Source organism: Chrysochloris asiatica, unplaced genomic scaffold, assembly GCF_000296735.1.
Source record: "Chrysochloris asiatica unplaced genomic scaffold, ChrAsi1.0 scaffold00031, whole genome shotgun sequence".
Taxonomy (NCBI): domain Eukaryota; kingdom Metazoa; phylum Chordata; class Mammalia; order Afrosoricida; family Chrysochloridae; genus Chrysochloris; species Chrysochloris asiatica.
The window spans coordinates 13,643,784-13,665,238 of NW_006408549.1; the positions used below are offsets into that span (position 1 = coordinate 13,643,784).

Genomic DNA, 21,455 nt, shown 5'->3' on the forward strand with positions numbered 1-21,455 from the left:
TTTCAATTTTTTTTGATTCATACTTTGTACATTCCATGTCCTATTTGTTAATGGATGCTTGCAGCTGTTTCTTCTCATTTTGAGTTGTGCCACATCAGCAACTGAAAGTCCCGATAGCTTTGCTGCACTCATATCATCATGGTGGGATTCTACTTTGAGGAGGTTGCTCTTCCCCAGTTGTAATTTGAGTGCCTTTCTGCATGAGGGGCTCATATTCTGGCACCCAATCAAAACGTGTTCTGCTGGTATTCATAATGTTTTCAGTGGCTAAAAATTCAGAAGTTGTCCATTTCTCCTTTTTCTTAGTCCGCCTTGTCTGGAAGCTCTACTAAAATCTGTCCACCTTGGGTGAGCATGCTGATATATAAAATACATTGGCATGGCTCCCAACATCAGAGCAAAACACAAGCTACCACAGTATGACAAATTGACAGACAAGTCATCGAAGAAATCCTTGAAAAATGCAAGTGGTTAAACACTCAGCTACTAACTGAAAGGTTCCCAACTTGAGCCACTCAGTGGTGCGTTCCAAGAAAGGCCTAGTCTTCTGCTTCTGAAAGGTTACCCCATTTGAAAACCCAATAAAGCAGTTCTACTCTGCACACATGGGGTCATCATGAGTCAGAATCAACTCAATGGCAAATGAATTGGTTTTGGGTTTGCATGACTAGAGAGTTCCATGGTCATTAGAAATTTCTAGAATAAAAATTTTAAACTTTTTTTTTTAGTACTTTTAATATGCATCCTTTTTTAGTGTCCAACAAGGTGATTTTGTGTAGCATTTTCAAATAGTTTTTAGCCTCCAGTATTTTTGAGGGATTATGTAACCACAGTAGTGTTTTGGGGGTATTTTTGGAAAATCATTTTATAGAAGGATAAAGGAAATACATATAGCCTTCAGCTAATCATCCATGAGGAGTCCTGGTGTGACGCTGTGGGCTAATGCGTCAGACTGCAAAGTTGCTTGAACTGCAAGTTCGGTGGTTCAAGCTCACCAGCTGCTCCTTGGAAACCCAATACAGGGTTGCTATGGGTCAGAATCAACTCAATGGCACTTAACAATAACAGCAACAATCATCCATGAAGATGAAGATGCTTCTTCAGAGAACTAATTAGTGTATTGTGTGAAGCAGGTGCTCTCTGTTGTGGATGAATGGCAGATCCAGGTGCTTTGTTAGTTTACCAGACACTATAGGGCTGGCCTCCTCAATCTAAAACCAACACTGCCCACAATATGTGATGTAATCATAGTAGGTGATTACTGTTTTGCCCTGAAGTGAACCAATGTAGTATTTTAATATGGGGTCAGATAGTCTTCACTGAGACACAGGCACAAATGTTTTGGAGCCATGGCAGAGTGACAGCTGTTTTCACTTGGACATACTTCAAAGTAATTGTGACTAGTAACCTATTGTATTTATTTTTTTAATTTCAATAAAGTACAATTGAGCTACTTGCTTTAGTAATGACTATACTTGTGTATTTCTTTATGAAGCTTCTAAGATAGGTTGCAAAATGTGAGTGGACTTCAAAAAGTTCGTGGGAAAATTCCATTATCTTTTAATCCCATCTTTCATGTATTTTTGGAAGCCCTCTCGTATTTCTTGGGTAAAGTAAGTTCACCTGTTACCTAGACTAGCGTTCCAGGGTGGTGCTGTAGGATAAGTCCTGGACTGTTAACTGAAAGGTCAGTGGTTCAAACCCACCAACAACTCCTCATAAAACCATAGAGAGTTGCTATAAGTCAGTACCAAATCGATGTCACTTAACATTAACAACATTACCTAGAGGGGCAAAAAGAAGCCAATTAAATATCTGGAAATATTTTTAAAAGAAACCAATTAAATGACTGTGTTTTAGAGAAATTGTTATTAATCTATTTGGTAGCAATTGGTGGGTGTGTGCCATGGAGTTGGTTCCAACTCATAGCAATCCTTTATATGGTTTCTAAGGCTGTAAATCTCTGTTGTTGTTGTTAAGTGCTGTCAAGTCAGTCCAACTCATAGCCACTGTATAGGGCTTCCAAGGAGCTGCTGGTGAGCCTGAACCACCAACTCTGTGGCCCAAACCAACCTTTCCATCTAACGCACCACACCAGGACTCCAAATTGTTGTTGTTGAATCAGTTTTGACACAAAGCGACGACCCTGTGTAAGGTTTCCAAGGAGCAACTGGTGAGCTTGAACCACCAACCTTGCAATTCAAATGGTCTTTGCAGTCCAGTGCATTAACCCACAGCACCACATTAGTATTCTTTATGGGAGCAGAAAGCTTCATCTTTCTTCCAGGGAGTAGCTAGTAGATTTAAACTGCTAACCTTGCTGTTAGCTGCCCAACTCATAACTCAGAACGCTATCAGGGCTTCTTAAATAATAGCAATTAGATGCATTTATTTTCTACTTGTCTATTGAAATTTCAAAGTTCTGGTAGTAAATTTTAAATAAGCGAACAGTAGTAAGTCATATTCATTCAAAAGCGCAGATATTTGCATTCATTTAAATAAATTATGATACATTTTTTCTAATGGTAGTGCCTTCCTGTTCTTAGTTCTTCATTTAAATACTTGGCAATACCAACAAAACCAGATGTGTTGCTGGCTGTACAATTTACTAATTACACAATCAATTCTCAGCTGTTTGTCTATTGTAATGGATTTTACATGAATCATCTCTGCTAAAAGGAAGAGAGGACAAGCACTGGACTACAAGGTTGGCAGTTTAAACTGGCCATGTTCTCTATGAGCTGGAACCAATTCAATGGCACTTAACAGCAACAACGAAAGGAAGAATATGTTGAAATGATTGAATTGGCCTAAATGATATCCTTTGGTGGTTGTTACAGTTGTTAAGTGCTATCAAGTCAGTTCTGACTCATAGCTTCCCTACACAGGGTTTCCCAGGAGCAGCTGGTAGGGTTGAAGCACTAACCTTGTAGTAACTAAGTGATGGTGTTTTCAAACCCTTATATGTGTGAAAGTCGGAGAATGAATAAGGAAGACTGTCGAAGAAGCGATGCATTTGAGTTGTGATGTTGGAGAAGAATATTAAAAGTGCCATGGATTGCCAAGAGAATAAATAAATCTGTGTTGGAAGTACAGCCAGAATACACAGTATCAGCAGCAATGGACTCAAATGTAACAACAATTGTGAGGATGACACAGGACCGGGCAGTGTTTTGTTCTGTTGTACAGAGGTTTTCTGTGACTTGTAGTCAACTCGATGGCACCTAACAACAGCAGCAATAACTGTGACTAGAATAGGTCATACCAGGGTTAAGTAGGTTTAATGAGGTTTGAAAAGAAATGATAAGGAGTCCAGGCAAACCTAGTTTTGTTGGCTCTTCTTCTAAAACTAAATAAAAGCAAAAATCAAAAATTCATCACATACTTTGTAAAAACTATCTTTCATTTTGCAGAAAACACAAATATGCATAACATATTAAAGCTCTACCAAACTTAGAATCTGAGAGTTCTAATATGGAACCTGATGCATCTGAGTTATGGTATTGGTTAAGCATATTGGCTATCCTGTGGACTGCCAGAAAAACAAATAAATCTGTCTTAGAAGTAGTATAGGCGGAATGCTCCTTAGAATGGTAAGACTTTGTCTTTTATAGTTTGGGCATGTTGACAGAAGGAGCCAGTCCCTGGGGGAAGGACATCATGTTTGGTAAAGTGGTGGGTCAGCAAAAAATAGGAAGACCCCCAACTAGATAGATTAACACAGGGCAACAACAATGCATTCAAACATAACAATAGAAGGATGGTACAAAACTGGGCAGTGTTTTGTTCTATTGTACATAGGGTCTATAAGTCAGGGCTGATTTGATGGCAAATAACAAAAACAACAATCTGGAGCCCAGGTGGTGCCATGGTTAAATAAGTTGGCGGCTGCTAATTGAAAGGCTGAGGCTGGAACCCAGTGGTTCCAGGGAGAAAGACCTTTTCCCATAAAGATTACAGCCTAGAAAACCTTATAAAACAGTTCTACTCTGTTATAGGGGGTCACTATGAGTCAGGATCTGATGGTATCAAACAACAAAAAAGAAAATGAGTGATCTAGAATCCTAAACAACCAAAAAATAGTGTTAATAAAGAAAGGCACTCTGACGGACAAAACTATTGAAATAATTTGAGAATTACCCAAAATCTTGTAAATGGAATTTATCCTTTAGAAGAAAGTGTATATGAATATGGAGGAAATAGTGAGAACTGTGTTTTTTAAAACTATATTACATGTGATAAAGGTTGACCTTGAACTTACAGTATACATTTTTTTTTCAAAGACTAACCTACTACTAGTAAGCATTTTTCAATCATGTGAAATGTCCTTCCCGTGAGGAAGATAGCATTCTTTTATCTACAGTCACAGGGAAGAAAATTTACAGAGAAATTTGTACAAAAGAAGTACTGTGTTTTTAGTTACATAGTATAAGCAGCGTCAAAAAGGAAGAAAAGTATTCTGACTTTAGTTCTACCTCTGTCCAATTTGTTTACTTTGTGGCTTTGCGGAATAAATACTTGTAATTTAGTAGTGTATTTACATTGTCTTGTGTTTAAAAGACTGACTCTCGTGATAAAAGAACAATGCAACTTTGAGAGTACTTGAAATGTTTGATAGTTCATTTTATTCTTGAGAATATACACAACAGAACACACCAATTTAACAGTTTCTACATAGAAAATTATATTTGTTGAGTTGTATAACCATTCTCACCCTCTTTTTCTGATTTGTTCTTCCCATAACATAAACTTACTGCAACCTAAATTTCCTATCTGATCTTTCAAGTTGCTTATGAAATATGTTTTTATTTCCTGGAAGTGAGCTGAGACATAAATCTGATAGAAATGACCCAAATTTTGGCCTTACGTTTTGTTTTCATTGCAAACTAAACCTGGATTGCGTCAGAACCTTGGAAAAGTCATGGGAACATTTTACAGGGGAATCCCAAACTTTTTAATTTAAGGAGGGGAAGAAAAATTGGTGGTCAAAAGCTCTATGAGAAAGTGAATGCTTCTACGGTGAACTCTGAGGATACTTAAACTAAAATAAACATCTTATCAGATTGTACATTTTTTCATTGTTTTCCTTTTCAGTTAGTCTCTTTATTATTTATTTTACAGTGGATGGAATTAAGGTTCAACACGCTGGCAAAATGCCCACACTGCAAGAAAATGTAAGTTCTTTATCCTTGGAAATATTGTTGAGAATCATGTGAGACCAATTTAAAGACTTATTTAAGTCAGTTTTGATTTTAAAATCTGTGGGATGAATGTGTGCTAAATATATTTATGCTGTTCAAAACTTTACACAAAGATATCTTTATACTAATTAATATATTCCATTTTGAAATATAAATCATTGGGCTTGATTATTGTTCTCTGAAGGAAAATCAGTGCCTAAGAAGTAAAATTGCTAAAATTCTTTGTGTGTTTGTGTGAATAATACATACACCTATGCATTATCTGTACTTCCACAAAAAAGAAATTAAATTGCAAATGTCTTCACTGATAGTAAATTGGATTTTAAAAAGGGTGCTATTGTTAAGTGGTATTGAATCGGCTCCATCTCAGACCTGATGCACTACAGAATGAAACACTGCCCCATCCTAGCACTATGCTCACACATGCACAGCCACAAAATCTTATAGAAAATAACAAAACAGAGACTTACTATGATCAGCAAGTAAGTTGTGTGCTAAATAGGATGATAGATAGTTGCTTAATTTAATACACATATATATTAGCTATAATCTTTATAACAATTTGAAATGCAGAGAGTATTATCTTCATTTTGTAGATGAGGACGGGTAAGGGAAGGAAATAATTTTTCTCAAGTGACTTGCCTCGTTAATTATGGTAAACAATGGTGATATTTTATAATAATAAAGAAGTATTGAATGTCTAGATCCTCTAAGATTTGTTACAATATCACAAGGCACTATAGCAATGTTAGTATGAATTTGTATCAGTTACTTAAGGAACAATTTGCATAGAAATTCCCCTGGAATTCATTATCTTAAACACCATACTAAGAATAACATTTATAGAATTGGAATCACATGCTAAACATGGGAGCGCTCAGGGTATTCATCACTGATTAGGGCATTGATGCTGTTATCACATGAGCAGTCATTGCTGGGGTCTCTGTCTCCTTTTGAATGCTTTTCTTCATAACAAAATAATGGGTCAACTGTTAAAATAAGAACCTGGTATAGAATTTTATGTCTTTAAGCACAAATCTCAAATGTCCTAAAATTATTTTTAAATGACAAGAGTTACTAAATGATTACTATGAAATCAAGCCTGTCATATTGTGTTTATCTTGCAAAATACATAGTGAAAGCTGCCTGCAGGACTACAGAGACCAAGAAGCATTTTCCCAACTCAGTTTTTCACTCACACAGTAGCTGCCACTACTGTAGTTGAAGGTGAAGTTTTTCTTTTAATTGGATCAATTGTGACCACTACATTAAAATAAATGTTTCTCTTGTAATTAGACTAGCATACTAAATGGAATTTGGAATATATTCCCATACGAATTTTATGGAAATAAAATAAGTTCTTATTTTCCCATACCTGAGTAATGCTGCTGTCATCCGCTAGAATGATGTGCTTACTCTCCTTTCTAGTTTAATTGTATCCTACTCTTAAGCTCTACCTAGTAAAGCCTTCCCTGGCTGCCTTAGCTGGAACTGAAATTGTAAATAACATTGTTTGGCTCCTTTTTCACTCTTGTGGTTTGGTGGTTAATCAGTCAGTTGCTAACCAAAAGGCTGGCAGTCCACACCCACTAACCACTCTGTGAGAGGAAGGTATGTGAAGCTACTTTTTTAAGATTGGTGGTAGTGGTGATGGTAGTATGGCGTCAAGTGAGAGCTGACTCGTAGCAATCCTGCATAGGTTTTCTGACGCTGTAAATCTTTATGGGAGTGAAAAGGCTCATCTTTTTCCCGAGGAGTGACTGGTAGATTTGAACGACTGACCTTGCAGGTAGCAGCCCAACTCATAACCCACTATGCTACTAGGGTTCCTTTCTTTGAAGATTACAGCCTTGAAAGTCCTACTCTCATCTAAAGAGTCTCTATAAGGGGATGTCATCTCAACAGCAATATGCTTGGCTTTTGCTTTTTTGAGTGCCTTCTTTTCTCTCTGAACTTCCATGCCTCTTACTGCACCTCTTACTCCACATAATCCGAGTGTTCTGTAGGGCATCCATGGGTGTGAAGGACATGGTGAATAAATCAAAGGTCAAAAAGTTAGGAAACATTGCATGATCCTCTCCTCTTGAAAATTCAATAACCACATTTGTTTATACTGCATACACAGGAATAGGAGATACTAGAAGGCTATCCTGCTCTGCAAAGTACAGGGTCAGCAAAGAAGAGGAAGCCCTTCTTCAGTAAGATGGATTGACATAGTAGCTGCAACAATGGGCTCATGATTTTGAGGATGGCCCCTCTGCATCAAAGCCAACAGCACCTAAAAACAGCAACATAACAAATAAGCATCCTTTTAAATGCATACCTCAGTTCATATGGAAGTTAAGAAAATCAAAGAAAAACTTATAACAGGAGTGTCCTGAGGATGTCTGTCAGTACTAAAGACATAGACCGTTGAGTTTCCGTGTTGTTTTGAAGATAAAGAGAGAAGGCCTTAACCCTACAAAAGATTCTCAAAGTATTATCCACTTGGTTTCTAGCCTTTCGTGCTCTTTTTTTCCCTCTGTACTTCGATAACTGTCACTACACTAGCATTTCCCAAGTGTCCCAAATAGCCCATCTGCTCCACAGGATGTGCATGGTTGTAAAGTGCAAATTGAATAGAGCAGGCCAAATGAGGAGAATGAGGAGGAAAAGTCCACCAGTAACGGTTAAAAATGGAGAGTATGGAAAATCTGTCCCTGAGAATTTATAAAAACAGTGAGTTTGAGGCTTGCATTTATATCATTTTTTGGCCTAACAAAACTCAATCTTAGAAATTACTTTAAAGTGTTGATTGTTGTTAGGTGCCATTGAGTTCTGGTACATAGTGACCCTGTGTACAACACTGTCTAGTCCTGCACCATCCTCACAATTATTGCTATGTTTGAGCCCAGTATTGAAACCACCATATTAGCCCATCTTGTTGAGTGTCTTCCTCTTCTTCCGTAACCCTCAACCAAGCATGATGTCCTCCTTCTTTAGAGATTGGTTCCTCCTGATAACATGTCCAAAGTGTTTAAGACCAAGTCTTGCCATCATTGCTTCTAAGAAGTATTCTGGTTGTACTTCTTTCAACATAGATTTGTTCATTCTCCTGGCAGTCTATGTTGTTGTTGTTGTTGTTGTCAGGTGCCATCGAGTCGGAACCGACTCATAGCGACCCCATGCACAGCAGAACGAAACAGTGCTCGATCCTGGGCCAACCTCACCACCGCTGCCACTCCCGAGTCCATCAAAGATGCCACCTGGCCGATCCATCTCGTTGGAGGTCTTCCTCTTTTTCTCTGACCCTCCACCCTACCCAGCATGACATCCTTCTCCAACGATTGTTTCCTCCGGACTACATGTCCAAAGTAGGAGAGACGAAGCTTAGCCATCCTGGCCTCCAAGGAGCACTCTGGCTGCACTTCTTCCAAAACAGATCTATTGGTTCTTTTGGCAGTCCATGGCACCCTCAGTATTCTCCTCCAATACCACAACTCAAAGGCATCAATTCTTCTACGATCCTCTTTATTCACTGTCCAGCTTTCGCATCCATATGAGGCTATTGAAAACACAATGGCCTGGGTCAGGCGCACCCTAGTCCTCAAGCTGACATCTCTGCTCTTCATGGCAGTCTATAGTTTATTTAATATTCTTTGCCAACACTATATTTAAAGACAGATTCTTCATCATTCTTCTTTAGTCATTGCCCAGCTTTCACATGTATATGAGGAAACTGAAAATAACATGACATGAATGAGGTACACTTTAGTCTTCACAGTGACATCTTTGCTTTTTAACACTTTAAAAGATCTTTTGTAGCAGATTGCTTTCAGTCTAAATCCATCTAACGTCAGTAATACTATCCCTAGTTCCATGTCCTCTTCTGAATCTGACTTGGATTTCTGTCATTCCTGAAACCTTGTTTTTGCCATCACTTCAGCACAGCTTGAATATCTTCCTTAGGTATCATTGGTTTTTGATCATATACTCCCTTTTGAAATAGTTGAACATAAACCAGTTCTTTTAGGTACAGTGGCGGTCATATTCTATCTTCTTTTGATGTTGTGTATTCACTATTTCAATAGAATTCTTCAATACTGTGTTTAGGATTTTTTTCTTCAATTCTTTCAGCTTGTTCTTCGAGCATGTTCTTCCCTTTTGTTTTCTAACTCCAAATATTGACCATGTTTTTTCTTTTGGTTTTCTTACTTCAGGTCTTTGCACATTTCATCATAATGCTTTTTTTTTATTCTCATATTCAAAAGTTCTTTGAAATTTTCTGTTCAGTTCCTTTACTTCATTGTTTATTTCATTCACTTTAGATTGTCTGCATTCTAAAACAAGTTTCACAGTCTCTTCTGACATCCATTTTGGTCTTTATTTCTTGCTGCTGTTGTTTTTTTTTAATGATCTTTTGCTTTCTTCATGTATTATGTGCTTTATGTTATCCCACAAGTAGTCAATGGATGAAGTCTATTCTTGAGATTGTTATATTTTGGTTTTAATAGATTTTATTTTCTTCAGCGTCAGCTTCAAACTGAACTTGTATATGAACAATTGATAGTCTGTTTTGCAATCTGCCCCTGACTGATGTTATTAATCTAATTCATCACTTCTTTTCACAGATTAATTAATTTGATTCTTATATATTCCATCTGGTGAAGTCCACCTCTAGAGAGTCACCATTTATGTTGTTTAAAAAAGTTATTTGCAGTGGAAAAGTTGTTAGTCTTACAAAAATATATCATGTACTGTTAAGACCATTTCTATCACTGAGGCCATATTTTCCAGAACTGATTTTTTTTATTTCTAACTTTTACATTCTAATACCAGTAATTATTTGTGTGTCTTGATTGCATGTTTAGTCAATTGGTTAAAATATTTAATTTATTCATCTTTGGCTTCAGTGGTTGATGAATATATTTGAATAATAGCCATGTTAACTTGTAAGGCATATGGGTATTATCCTATCACTGACAGCATTATACTTTAGAATAAATCTTGAAATATTCTATTTCTCAATGACTGTAATACTATTCCTCATCAAATTATGTTTCCCGGCATGTTGTTGTTATTAAGTGCCCGGCATGTTGTTGTTATTGGGCTGTCAAAAGAACCAACAGATCTGTGTTGGAAGAAGTGCAGCCAGAGTGCTCCTTGGAGGCCAAGATGGCCAAACTTCATCTCGCATACTTTGGACATATTGTTAGGAGGGAGCAGTCGCTGGAGAAGGACATCATGTTTGGTAAGGTGGAGGGTCAGAGAAAATGAGGAAGACCCTCAATGAGGTGGATTGGTTAAGTAGCAGCATCAATGGACTCAAGCGTGGCAACAGTAGTGAGGTTGCCCAGAATCGGGAAGTGTTTCGTTCGGCTGTGCATAAGGACGTTATGGGTCAGTTTGGCTGAAAGTTAAGCTATGAGGGTGAGTTCAGTTCCATACCTGAAGAGTGATCAGGGGTCATAGTCCCATGCTCCTCTAGTCGCTTTCTGACCAATAAGCCTAGCCTTTTTTAAGAATAATTTTGAGTTTTGTTCCACATGTTCTCCCATTCTATCCAAGACCTTCTAATGCGATCCCTTTCAGAGCAGTTGGTTGTGGTAGCTGGGCATCATCTACTTCTGGTCTCAGCATTGTGGAGACTGATGTTCACATGTTTCATTAGTCCATTGGATTAATTGCTTCTAAACATCTTCAATTCTCATCATTCTTTTTACCTCCAGACAGGGAGAGATCAATAGTTGCACCCTAGATGGCCACTCACAAGCTTTTAAGACCCCAATCTATTCTCACATAAGTAGGAGACAGAACATTGTTTTGTATATGATGTCAGTTGACCATGTTGTCCCCCCAAGACTATGGCCCTGAGCCCACAGGCCCAGCAAATCATTTCCTTGAAGTGTTTGGTGGTATCTAATACGTTTTCATAATTTTGCCCCCATATGTTCCACCATATTAATGAGTACGTTTATAGCAATGGTGAATACCCATGTACAAGTATCCTCTGTCAAACATTTATAGATTTGTGAATATATCCTCACTTTCCTACCTATACCTGTTCAGCCTGTGTATCTATACAAAATCTTGTAAATTTTTAATTCCTCTTTTGCTTTCATGAATTTTCAGTTCCTCAGTGGGTAGTGCACTTCCAAGAAGACGCTGCTGTGCATATATTACCATTGGAATGATGTGTCTTTTCATTGGCATTGGATTAACTGTAAGTATTGCTTTCCTGTTAGAATTCTTTCTTCTCAACTTTATCTGCATGGTAAATAATCAGCCTGGGACAACCAGGAATGACCCTTGAAGAGCCTGCTTCCCTTGCCTGCCAAGCCCAGATAGCTTGCCCATCTAGGTGAAATATCACGAGACCCCTTTGGAGGCTCTGACATTGCAGACTTTATAATACATTTAACAAAAGTCTGCCAGAACCAATTTTGCATTGCCATGGAGTTTCTTATAAATGAGTCAATAATTATTGTTCTAAAAGTCATTTCCCCTTTAATCTAAGCTAAGAAGAGATTTATTACCGATATGGGATGGCTTAATTTTAGAGGGGGCTGAAACTAAGCATGAGGATTATACCAGAAGAAGAAACTGCTGTTTTTGGACCATTTGGTTTCATGCTTCTTTGTTCATCAGAGTTATACACCTGGTCCCATATTTCTAGTAATAGTCTACTGTGTCTAAGGAGGTGTATAGATTAAATTCCTTTTAGAAGTAACATATTGTTAGTGGATTTGTTTGTTGGCATCATAAACGCCATCATTAATATAAGTAGCAGCAGCATCTTATTAAATTTTATTCTGCCAGTTCTATAGTCAACAGATACATACAGTCTAGGAATACATTCCATAAAACTCATATGTAACCCAATGAAAATTCACTAAGTAGATATTTTCTTAAAATTCCTAACCTTCTTATGTATTTTTTTTTTTTTTTATTATAGGTTGGCATGCAAGATTTTTCCAGGCGATTTCATGCAACCTATATTTCTTGGGCAATTGCTTATCTCTTAGGTTTGATCTGCCTTATCCGAGCTTGTTATTGGGGGGCCATTAGAGTCAGTTACCCAGAACACAGTTTTGAATAAACTTGGTTATGATGAAGTGATAAAGGTGAGAGTGTCTAGCAAGCATATCTTGATAAAATACTCTGGATAACTTTAAATCATTTATCCCATTGGATTTCATTCTGGTTTATGATAGCTTCAAGACTTTGGGAGTCTTTCATGAACAAATGTTGATTGCACTACATTATATGCAAATAATTTGGTTCCCTGCTAGGTTTTTCAGACTCCGAATAATAAAAAAGCTATGTTTTCATGCTCTTTTACATTTCTTAAAAGCCTTTTTGAATTTCCCCCAATCATTGCATTTAGTATCACCTGCTCATTATTTTAAAATCAATTGATCCATTCCTTTCTAATCTGTGACCACAGTCTGCCCTCCACAGTCGACATAGGGGAATTCAACCAATTACAGATTGAGAATATCCAGAGGGGTGTTTTAAAAAAAAATCACAAAACAATAAATGGTCAAAGCAAGACCTCAAAGGCTAAGGGGTAGTATAAAGTGTAATTCACATAGCACTTACATTGTATTTGGTATTATATGTAATTAGAGATGGTTTCAAGTATATGGGAGGATGTGCATAATGCTATATGAGCATACTACACCATTTTAAATAAGGGACCTGAGCATCCACAGATCCACAGTAGGGGTGGGATGGGGTAGGAGCTCTGGAACCAATCACCTCCCCATCTCCTGTCCTGGAGATACTGATGGACAACTGTATTCCCAGGAATTGTTTATAAATTTTTCTACAGTAGCTTCACCTTTATACTTACATTTTAATTAGACAATATCAAAATTGCTTGCTTTAATTATAAGCAATATGCATTTTGCTTGAACTGCTATACTGTAACTTTAACCTAAGATTATAGTGACCTTATTCAGGAAGAAACTTTGAGTGTACCTTTAAAGACTTGACACTGTTGTTAGAGAAAAAAACATTTCTAGAAAACACTGTATGCTTCTTTTTTTGTTGTTTGTAGAGAGATACAATATTTTGCTAGTACTTTAAAATACAAAAATGAAAATATTTATTTGTCCACAGTTGGAGATAATGTTGGATAAATGTCTTTTTTCAAAGATCACAGGACTTTTTGTCTTTCATTTTTGTCTGTTTTCTTTACCAAGTATAAAAGTTTTTGTCTGGATTCTTGGGATTTAATTTTAATCAACTATATGTATTCTTTTATAGAACCTGAAGGAGGCTCTATAAACATTTCATATTTTATAATACTTGACCATTTAAACAAAGGTATATTTATGTTGGGTTGTCTTGTTTTCATTTAACCGTAGTATACTTTTCTTGTAGGGATAATTATGTATTACTTTATGTGAAGGGAGCCTCTGACATTTTGCATTAGCTAAATTGTTGAGACTATCGGTAGTTGTTTTTAACCATTCTTCTCAAGTATAGGTGGGTAGACAATTACCCAATTTATTAAAATACACACCACACAACAGATCAGAAACAAAATCAACATCATTTTCTAAGAATTCACTAAGACTTAAGAAATCAGCTTTTACACTGCCCATCTTTGCAGTTTTGAAGAAGAAATTGCTTAATTGAGAAATAATGTTCTAAAGCCTTTTATGTAGTAGAATTAGATAATGAGATGATCTGAATAAATTAATTGGATATTCCAGGGATAAGATTATTAATTTAAATTATTTATGTTCTTGATTTGTATTTTAAAATATGTATCCATCAGAGTCTAGAACAAAATAAATGTAAAAATGCAGTAGCTCAGGATTATATGTACCTTTCGAAATACACTAATAAAGATAAATCTTCAAAAATTACCTTGTTCTAGTCCATTTTTAAAAACAAAGGTATCATTTCCAAAATAACCTATAGATCTTACTCTAAAGGAGTTTTAAAATTTAAGAACATAAGTAAGGGTACTTTATATAACATTCACTTATTTTTTCCCAGTATTTCATGGTTTTTATTTAGTATTTCTTATGTGTGCAGTTTAGTGGCATTGATTTTATTCACAGCGTTTGGTAGCCATCACCACTGTCCATTTCCAAAAGTGTTCATCATCCTCAACAGAATCTCTCTACCTGTTAAACAACAACCCCTACTCTCTCCTCTCCCCAGCTGCTGGTAACTGCATCTCCTTTCTGTTGCCTGTGACTACTCTGGTTATTTTATATAAATGGAGTCATATAATATTTGTTCTTTAAGTGTGGGTTATTTCACCTGGTATAATATTTTAAGGTTATGGCATATATTAGGACTTCATTCTTTTTTTATGATAAAGGTGAAAACTATTTATTGTGTGTGTGTATATATATAGGAGTCCTGGTGTGGTGCTGTAGGTTAATGTGCTGGACTGCAAGATCAATATGAACTTCAAGGTCAGCGGTTCAAGCTCACCAGCCTCTCCTCGGAAACCCTATACAGGTTCTCTATGGCTTAGAACTGACTCAACAGCACTTAACAACAACAAGCAACTGCTGAGCTTCAACTGCCAACCTTGCAGTTCAACCTGATACTGCAGTCCAGCACATTAACCCACAGTGCCACACCAGAAGTACATGTTTACAACATGTTTATTCATTTGTCTGTTGATGGATACTTGGATTGTTTTATCCTTTTGACTACTGTGAATAATGCTGCTATAAATATTTTTTCCATAAAGAAATTTATATATGGAAAAATAAGTGAATGTTATATATATATATATATATATATATATAGTTGTGGTTAAGTGCTATTGAGTTGGTTCTGACTCATAGTGATTCTGTGTAGGGTTTTCAAGGAGCAGTTGATGAGTTTGAACTGTGGACCTGGCGATTTGCAGCCCAGTGCTTATCTTACAGTGCCACACCAGGATTGTACTACTATGAATTGTTGTTATTAAGTGCCATGGAGTTGATTCCAACTCATAGCAACCCTGTATAGGGTTTCCGAGGAGCAGCTGGTGGGTTTGAATTGCAGACCTTGTGGTTTGCAGCTCGGTGCTGATCCTACAGCACCACACCAGGAGTTCCCTACTATGAATATTGTTGTTGTTGTTGTTAAGTGCCATCAAGTCAATTCTGACTCATAGCGAACCCATATAGGGTTTCCGAGGAGCTGCTGGTGAGTTTGGACTATCGGCATTACAGTTCAAACATACTTTTTGGTCCAGTGCTTATCCTACAGCACCACATAGTTGTTGTTATTGTGTTGTTGAGTTGTTTCTTGTTCAGAACAACCCTGTATAGCATTTCCAGTGCCACACCAGGGAGTATAAATATCGTGTGAGTCCTGTTTTCAGTTGTGTGTCATTGAATTAATTCAGATTCACTAAGACCCTAAAAGACAGAGTGAAACTGCTCCAGACCGTTTCCTGGCCTGTAGGGGGAGTCTTGGTATAGCGCTGTAGGATAAGCACTTGACCTTAAGGTTGGTTTGAACTGCCAGGTCTGTGGTTAAACTCTCCAGCTGCTCCTCGGAAAGCCTATATAAGGTCACTGTAAGTCAGAACCGACTCGATGGCACTTAACAACAATAATCTTTGCAGGAGCCGATCAACAGGTCTAATCTCTCAAAAAGTGGCTGGTGGGTTTGAACCACTAGCCTTTTGGTTACCTGTCAAGCACTTAGCCATTGTGTAGCCAGACCTCTTATTTTCAATAATAAAAACAGTATATATGTTATTTTGATTCCTGATAATTACACATCAGGAATTACACATGCTAGCTTCATAGCATGTGCTGTTCAATACTCACAGGTACCCTAATAAGCAAGTATTTTTGCTTCTGTTTTACTAGAGACAATTTAGATTTCACACCCATAAATTGATCAGAAAAAGTAAATGTTGGGTAGGACAGAAATCTACCTTCAAAACAAGACTTGCAGAAGATTCTGATGTAGATTGTTTTAAGAATCATAATTTGACATAAGCACTGCATTATGTACAATTCATGTACACACATGTTCAAATCCAGCTACTCTGGCATTCACCTTTTCTCATAGAAAAAAGTTTTGATTGTACTTGAGTAAATAACACCTTTTATGTAACTTTTGTTTTAATATAGCTATATATGTACTCATATGTTACCATAAAATTCTATAGGTGTTTTCATGTTCACAACCTGCACAAATTGCTAGGAAATGTAAATTTGCATTTGTTTAATATATGCTGTCAGTTCCTATACACACATGTATGTAGATCAATAAAGGAAAAAACTCATAGTGTACTTAAGATGCCTTGCATAGTTATGATTCTACCATTGAGGAAGCTCAAAGAAGTTATTATATAAGGGGTTAGTCAGAATAAAACACAATCTGTCTGTCTCAAAATTTATCTGTTTTCCAATAGAGTGTACATTTTCCTATGTAAACTTGAGTTTCTGTGCCCCCTGCTGTTCATTCTCTGTAGCTTATCTGTGGAAAGAAAACTAATAGAAAGCATTTATCCTGAAGTATTCGTTTTACCAAGAGTGGAATACTATAGTCAAAAGAGTTTATGAATTTCATGGTGACTCATCCAACATTGATTTTAGTGCATTTCAATTTATGTTTACAAAATATTATTACATGGGCTGACCAAAGCCACGGTATTTTCAATAACCTTATATGCATGTGAAAGCTGGACAGTTAATAAGGAAGACCGTAGAAGAATTGATGCTTTTGAGTTGTGGTGTTGGAGGAGAATATTGGAAATGCCATGGAATGCCAAAAGAACCAATAGATCTGTATTGGAAGAAGTGCAACCAGAGTGCTCCTTGGAGGCCAGGATGGCCAAACGTCATGTCTCATACTTCTGACATATTGTCAGGAGGGGCCAGTCGCTGGAGAAGGATATCATGTTTGGTAAGGTGGAGGGTCAGAGAAAAAGAGGAAGACCCCCAGCAAGATGGATTGGCCAAGTGGCAGCATCAATGAGCTCAAGCATGGCAACAATGGGAGGTTGGCCTTGAATGGGCAATGTTTCATACTGTTGTGCAGAGGGTTCCTATGAGTCAATACCAACTCGATGGCACCTAAAAACAACAACATTTTCATAATTAATAAATGTTATAGGAAGCCTGAGTAGCAATATCATATATCAGATATGAAGAAATTGGCATTCAATTAATTTTACTTAATATAAACATATTTCTGGTATTCTCTGCTTTCAGCTAAATTTTAGCTGATATTTGCAATGATATCCCACATTCCACATCCTCTTCTGTATCTGGCTTGAACCTCTGGAAGTTCTCTGTCAATATACTGTTGCAGTTATTTGTGAATTATATTTAGCAAAATTTTACTTGCATACAATATTAATGATATTGTTCTATGATTTCTGCATTCTGTTGGATCCCCTCTCTTTGGAATAGGCACAGATATGGATCTCTTCCAGTCAGTTGGCCAGATAGTTGTTTTCCAAATTTCTGGGTGCAGATTATTGAGCGCCTCCAGTGCTGCATCAGTTTGTTGTTAGATTTCAATTTGTAGTCCACCAATTCCCGACATGTTTTTCTTTACCAATGCCTTCAATGCAGCTTGGACTTCTTACTTCTTGATCATGTACTACTTCATGAAATGGTTGAACATTGACCATTTCTTTTTGGTACAGTGACTCTATGTATCCCTTCCATCTTCTTATTGAATATCAAACATCTTAAGGCAAAGAGTTCATGGTCAATTGGCAAACAGTCCACAAAGATAATGTTATGTTCCACATCCTACTCTGGTGAGTGGCGTCTGAGCACTTAAAAGCTTATGAGCTACAATTTAAGGTGCAACTATTGGTCTTTTCATATGCAGAAGAAAGAAGAGTGATGAAAACTGAAGATGCTTGGAATCAACTAGTCCAATGGATCAATGGAGCATGTGAACCTCAGTCACCACAACGAGATGGTGTCTGGCTACCACTACCAACTTTTCTTAAAGGGATCACATTAGAAGGCTCCAATTAAAGTCAAAGAAAATGTGGGACAAAACTCAAAATTATAAAATAAAGACTGGGCTTACTGCTCAGAAAGAAACTGCAGGAACCCAAGACTCCAACTCTGACTGCCCTTCAGCTCTAGAAATGGACTCCTCCTCAGGGTCCAATTTTCAGCCAAGTGGCATATAGATATATAGAGAAGACAGTGCACTAGTAAGGTTGCTCACTATGGAATGGTCAACCATGCAAAAGCAAAAGGGTAACGTTTACTTCAGGACAAATATGAGAAGATATGGGAAAGAGCAAGGAATGGAACTAGGAATGACAGGGAGTAAGAGAGATAACTTTTGTTGCAGGGGAGGGATTGCAGTCATTGAGATGCAACCAAGTGTAAAACTGGTGATCTTGTCTGTAAATATTCACTCAATTCACAATAAAAAGGTAGTTTTCCCATCTCACTGCCTCTGTTCAGTTTCTTCTAGTAAGTTGTTTGTTATTTTTTTTAATTGTGAACTGAGTGATAGTTTATATGGGAAAACATCTCCTTTACACCATTGTTTCATTGCAGTGCTTACAATCTCCTCCATGCATTCAACAGTACTTGCTTCCATTCCCTCTTTTCTTTTTTGGGGGGGTGGGGGAGATGTACACAAAAACACTCAGGAATATGTATTAATTTAAACAATCAAAGGGCACATTCTGCGAGCCTGCCTCTTGTCTGCCAGCACTCAGTCCCTCTCTTTCCATGAGTTTAGAGTCCTCAGCTGCTCCCTTTCTCCATATCTTCATCTCTGCCTACATCTCTGGTGTTGCTGCTTCTCTGGATAGGGTCCCACATTCTATTTGTCCTCTTCTGCCTTGATGGTCCTATGGTCCTCTGTTTCTGGAGTAAGACTAACTACTCTCCCGTTTTTGTTACAAAACTTCTACCTTTAGTGTTGTGACAGTCACAATTAGTCATGGTAACTATTACTACTGAATAATAAGAATATTATCCCCATCTCTTTTCACCAGACCCACCTAGACAAGATGGAAACTATTCAGAGGGAACTCTATCACACATGTACCCCCTTTTGAACCAAAATCCCTCTTGAAACCTTGTAAGCCAGTCACTTTGTGCCTTTATCATACCTCATTTTAGGTAGCCAATGTCTAAGTTGCCTGTCCCTATCTACCCTGTATACATAGGGAATAGTATTGTTACTTGATGTGAAGACTACTTCCCTGTCTGCTGATATTTTGAGCTACTATATCCATAAGTATAGGTCAAGTTTAACAAACTGTAGAAATTTACCCTCATTTCCTTTATCAAACATTGTTTTTTGTTTTGTTTTGTTTTGTTTTTTATCTTCCTCTAGTTGAGTTCTGATCATCAAGCCATCGAGGCTAGGCCAAATGGGTACAATCTCAAAGTTTGGGTGTTCTTGTACATCTACTTTAAATCAGTTGGACGCTTCACTCTCTGCTCTACCCCTCCGTGGCTATGTCCTGGTACATGGGTTCAGAAGTTCTCAGGTCTCACCACACTTCAAACCAACCAGCCTTTCCTCTTCTCACTCTCATCTCCAGGTTGACAGGAATCTATGGAATATGGTTGAACTCAGCCGACTTCTTCATTGCTGCCTTTCCCCCTCTTTCACTTATCAGTGGTTGCCAGGACCAACATGATCACCAGCAAGCTTATATGCCTGCTCATGTGTCCCCTTTGAGTTTCAGTCTTGGAGGGAGGGTTTGTCCTGAAGGGCCAAACTTGCTTGTCTTGATGACTTCCCGGCCAATAACTTGCTTGTTCTTGTAGTAGTCAATCATACTGCAATTTTTGTTTTGGATTTTTCCTCCTGATCTTTCTCTGAAGATGTTCCTAGTAAGTATTTAATTCTGTATCCTTTCCTTTGAACATCAGGGTTCCATGATTATCATCTGTATCCATTTTGTTGTTGTTGTTGTTGTTGTTTTTTTTGAAAATTATAGAGGAAAATACTGCTTTATTCTGCATGTCTCTGATTATGTTTTTTAAGTTTTTATTGTGAATTAAGTGATAGTTTGCATGGGAAAACATCAGCTTTATATGCATCGTATCATATTTCATTTCGTTGTAATGACTACAATCCTCTCCATGCATCACCATTCCCTCTGGCTTTTTTTTTTTTTTTTTTTTGATGTACACTGAAGCACTCAGGAACATATAATCATTCAAAAAACCAAAGGGCATACCCTACAAGTCTGCCCCTGGCTGTCAGCACACAACCCCCTCCTTCCTTGAGTCTAGAGGCCCCATCTGCTCCATCTCCTCATGTTGTATCTTCCTCTATCTCTGGCGTCACTGCTTCCCACGGCAGGGTCCCGCACTCCGCTCTTCTCCCTTGATAATCCCAGGGTCCTCCGTTCCTAGACTGCAAGATCAACCACTCCCCTCCTTTTGTTACAAAACATCTACCTTTACATTTGCAACATTCACAATCAGTCCTGATAGCAATTATTCACTATTGAACCACAAAAATCTTACCCCATCTCCTTTCACCAGTCCCTGTAGACAGGATGGAAACCATTCAGTGGAGATTCTACCTTATCTCCCACCCTCTGAGACTAAGCTCCCTCTTGAAAACTTGTAAGCCACTCACTTTGTGCCTTTGTAGCCCTTCCTACCCCAATGTCCAAGTTGCCCATCCCTGTCAACCCTGTGTACAGAGGGCTTGAGAATGATCCATGCTGTGAAGATTTGTTCCATCTTTTAAGCTACTACATCTATAAGTATAGGTCAAGTTCATCAAACTGTAGCAGAATACACTTTTTTCCCTCTTCTTTCTTCCTCTAGTGGAGGCCTGATCATCCAGCCATTGAATCTAAGTCAAATGCGTCATCTGTTTCTGTTTTATTTGGTCTTCCATATCTTTGTTGTACATGGTCCATGTTGCGTGTCTGCCTACTTTACCATTTTGCTGCAAATCCCTGACTAATTTCTCCAAGTATATTTTTATCCAAGTTCAAGTCCTTTTTCAAAAAACTCTAAATTATAAATATGATACCACCACTCCCATATGGACTCCTGGTGTGGCGCTGTGGACTACTGCGTCAGACTGCAAAGTCATTTGAACTGCATGGTTGGTGGTTGAAGCTCACCAGCTGCTTCTTGGAAACCCTATACAGGGTCACTATGGGTTAGAATCTACTCGACAGCACTTAACAACAACAACCCTACATACTTTCTTTTCCATTGTGTTTCCTTAAACTTAAATTTTTCTTGCTTTAAGGAGCAGTATCTCCCCCAATTCCTTAGGCCTTGTTGTTGTTGTTATGTGCTATGGAGTCGGTTCCGACTCATAGTG

At 37.7% G+C, this 21,455-nt stretch overlaps 1 protein-coding gene across 1 annotated transcript in view; it reads left to right on the forward strand.

Moving 5' to 3' along the window:
- Window positions 1–12,279, forward strand: part of TMEM55A (transmembrane protein 55A) — an 86,027-nt gene extending 73,748 nt beyond the window's left edge. The window contains exons 5-7 of the mRNA XM_006859225.1: window positions 5,122–5,174; window positions 11,313–11,403; window positions 12,136–12,279. Of these exons, the coding sequence (XP_006859287.1) occupies window positions 5,122–5,174; window positions 11,313–11,403; window positions 12,136–12,279 (288 nt within the window). The remainder of the gene's footprint in view (window positions 1–5,121; window positions 5,175–11,312; window positions 11,404–12,135) is intronic.
- Window positions 12,280–21,455: the final 9,176 nt, after the last annotated feature.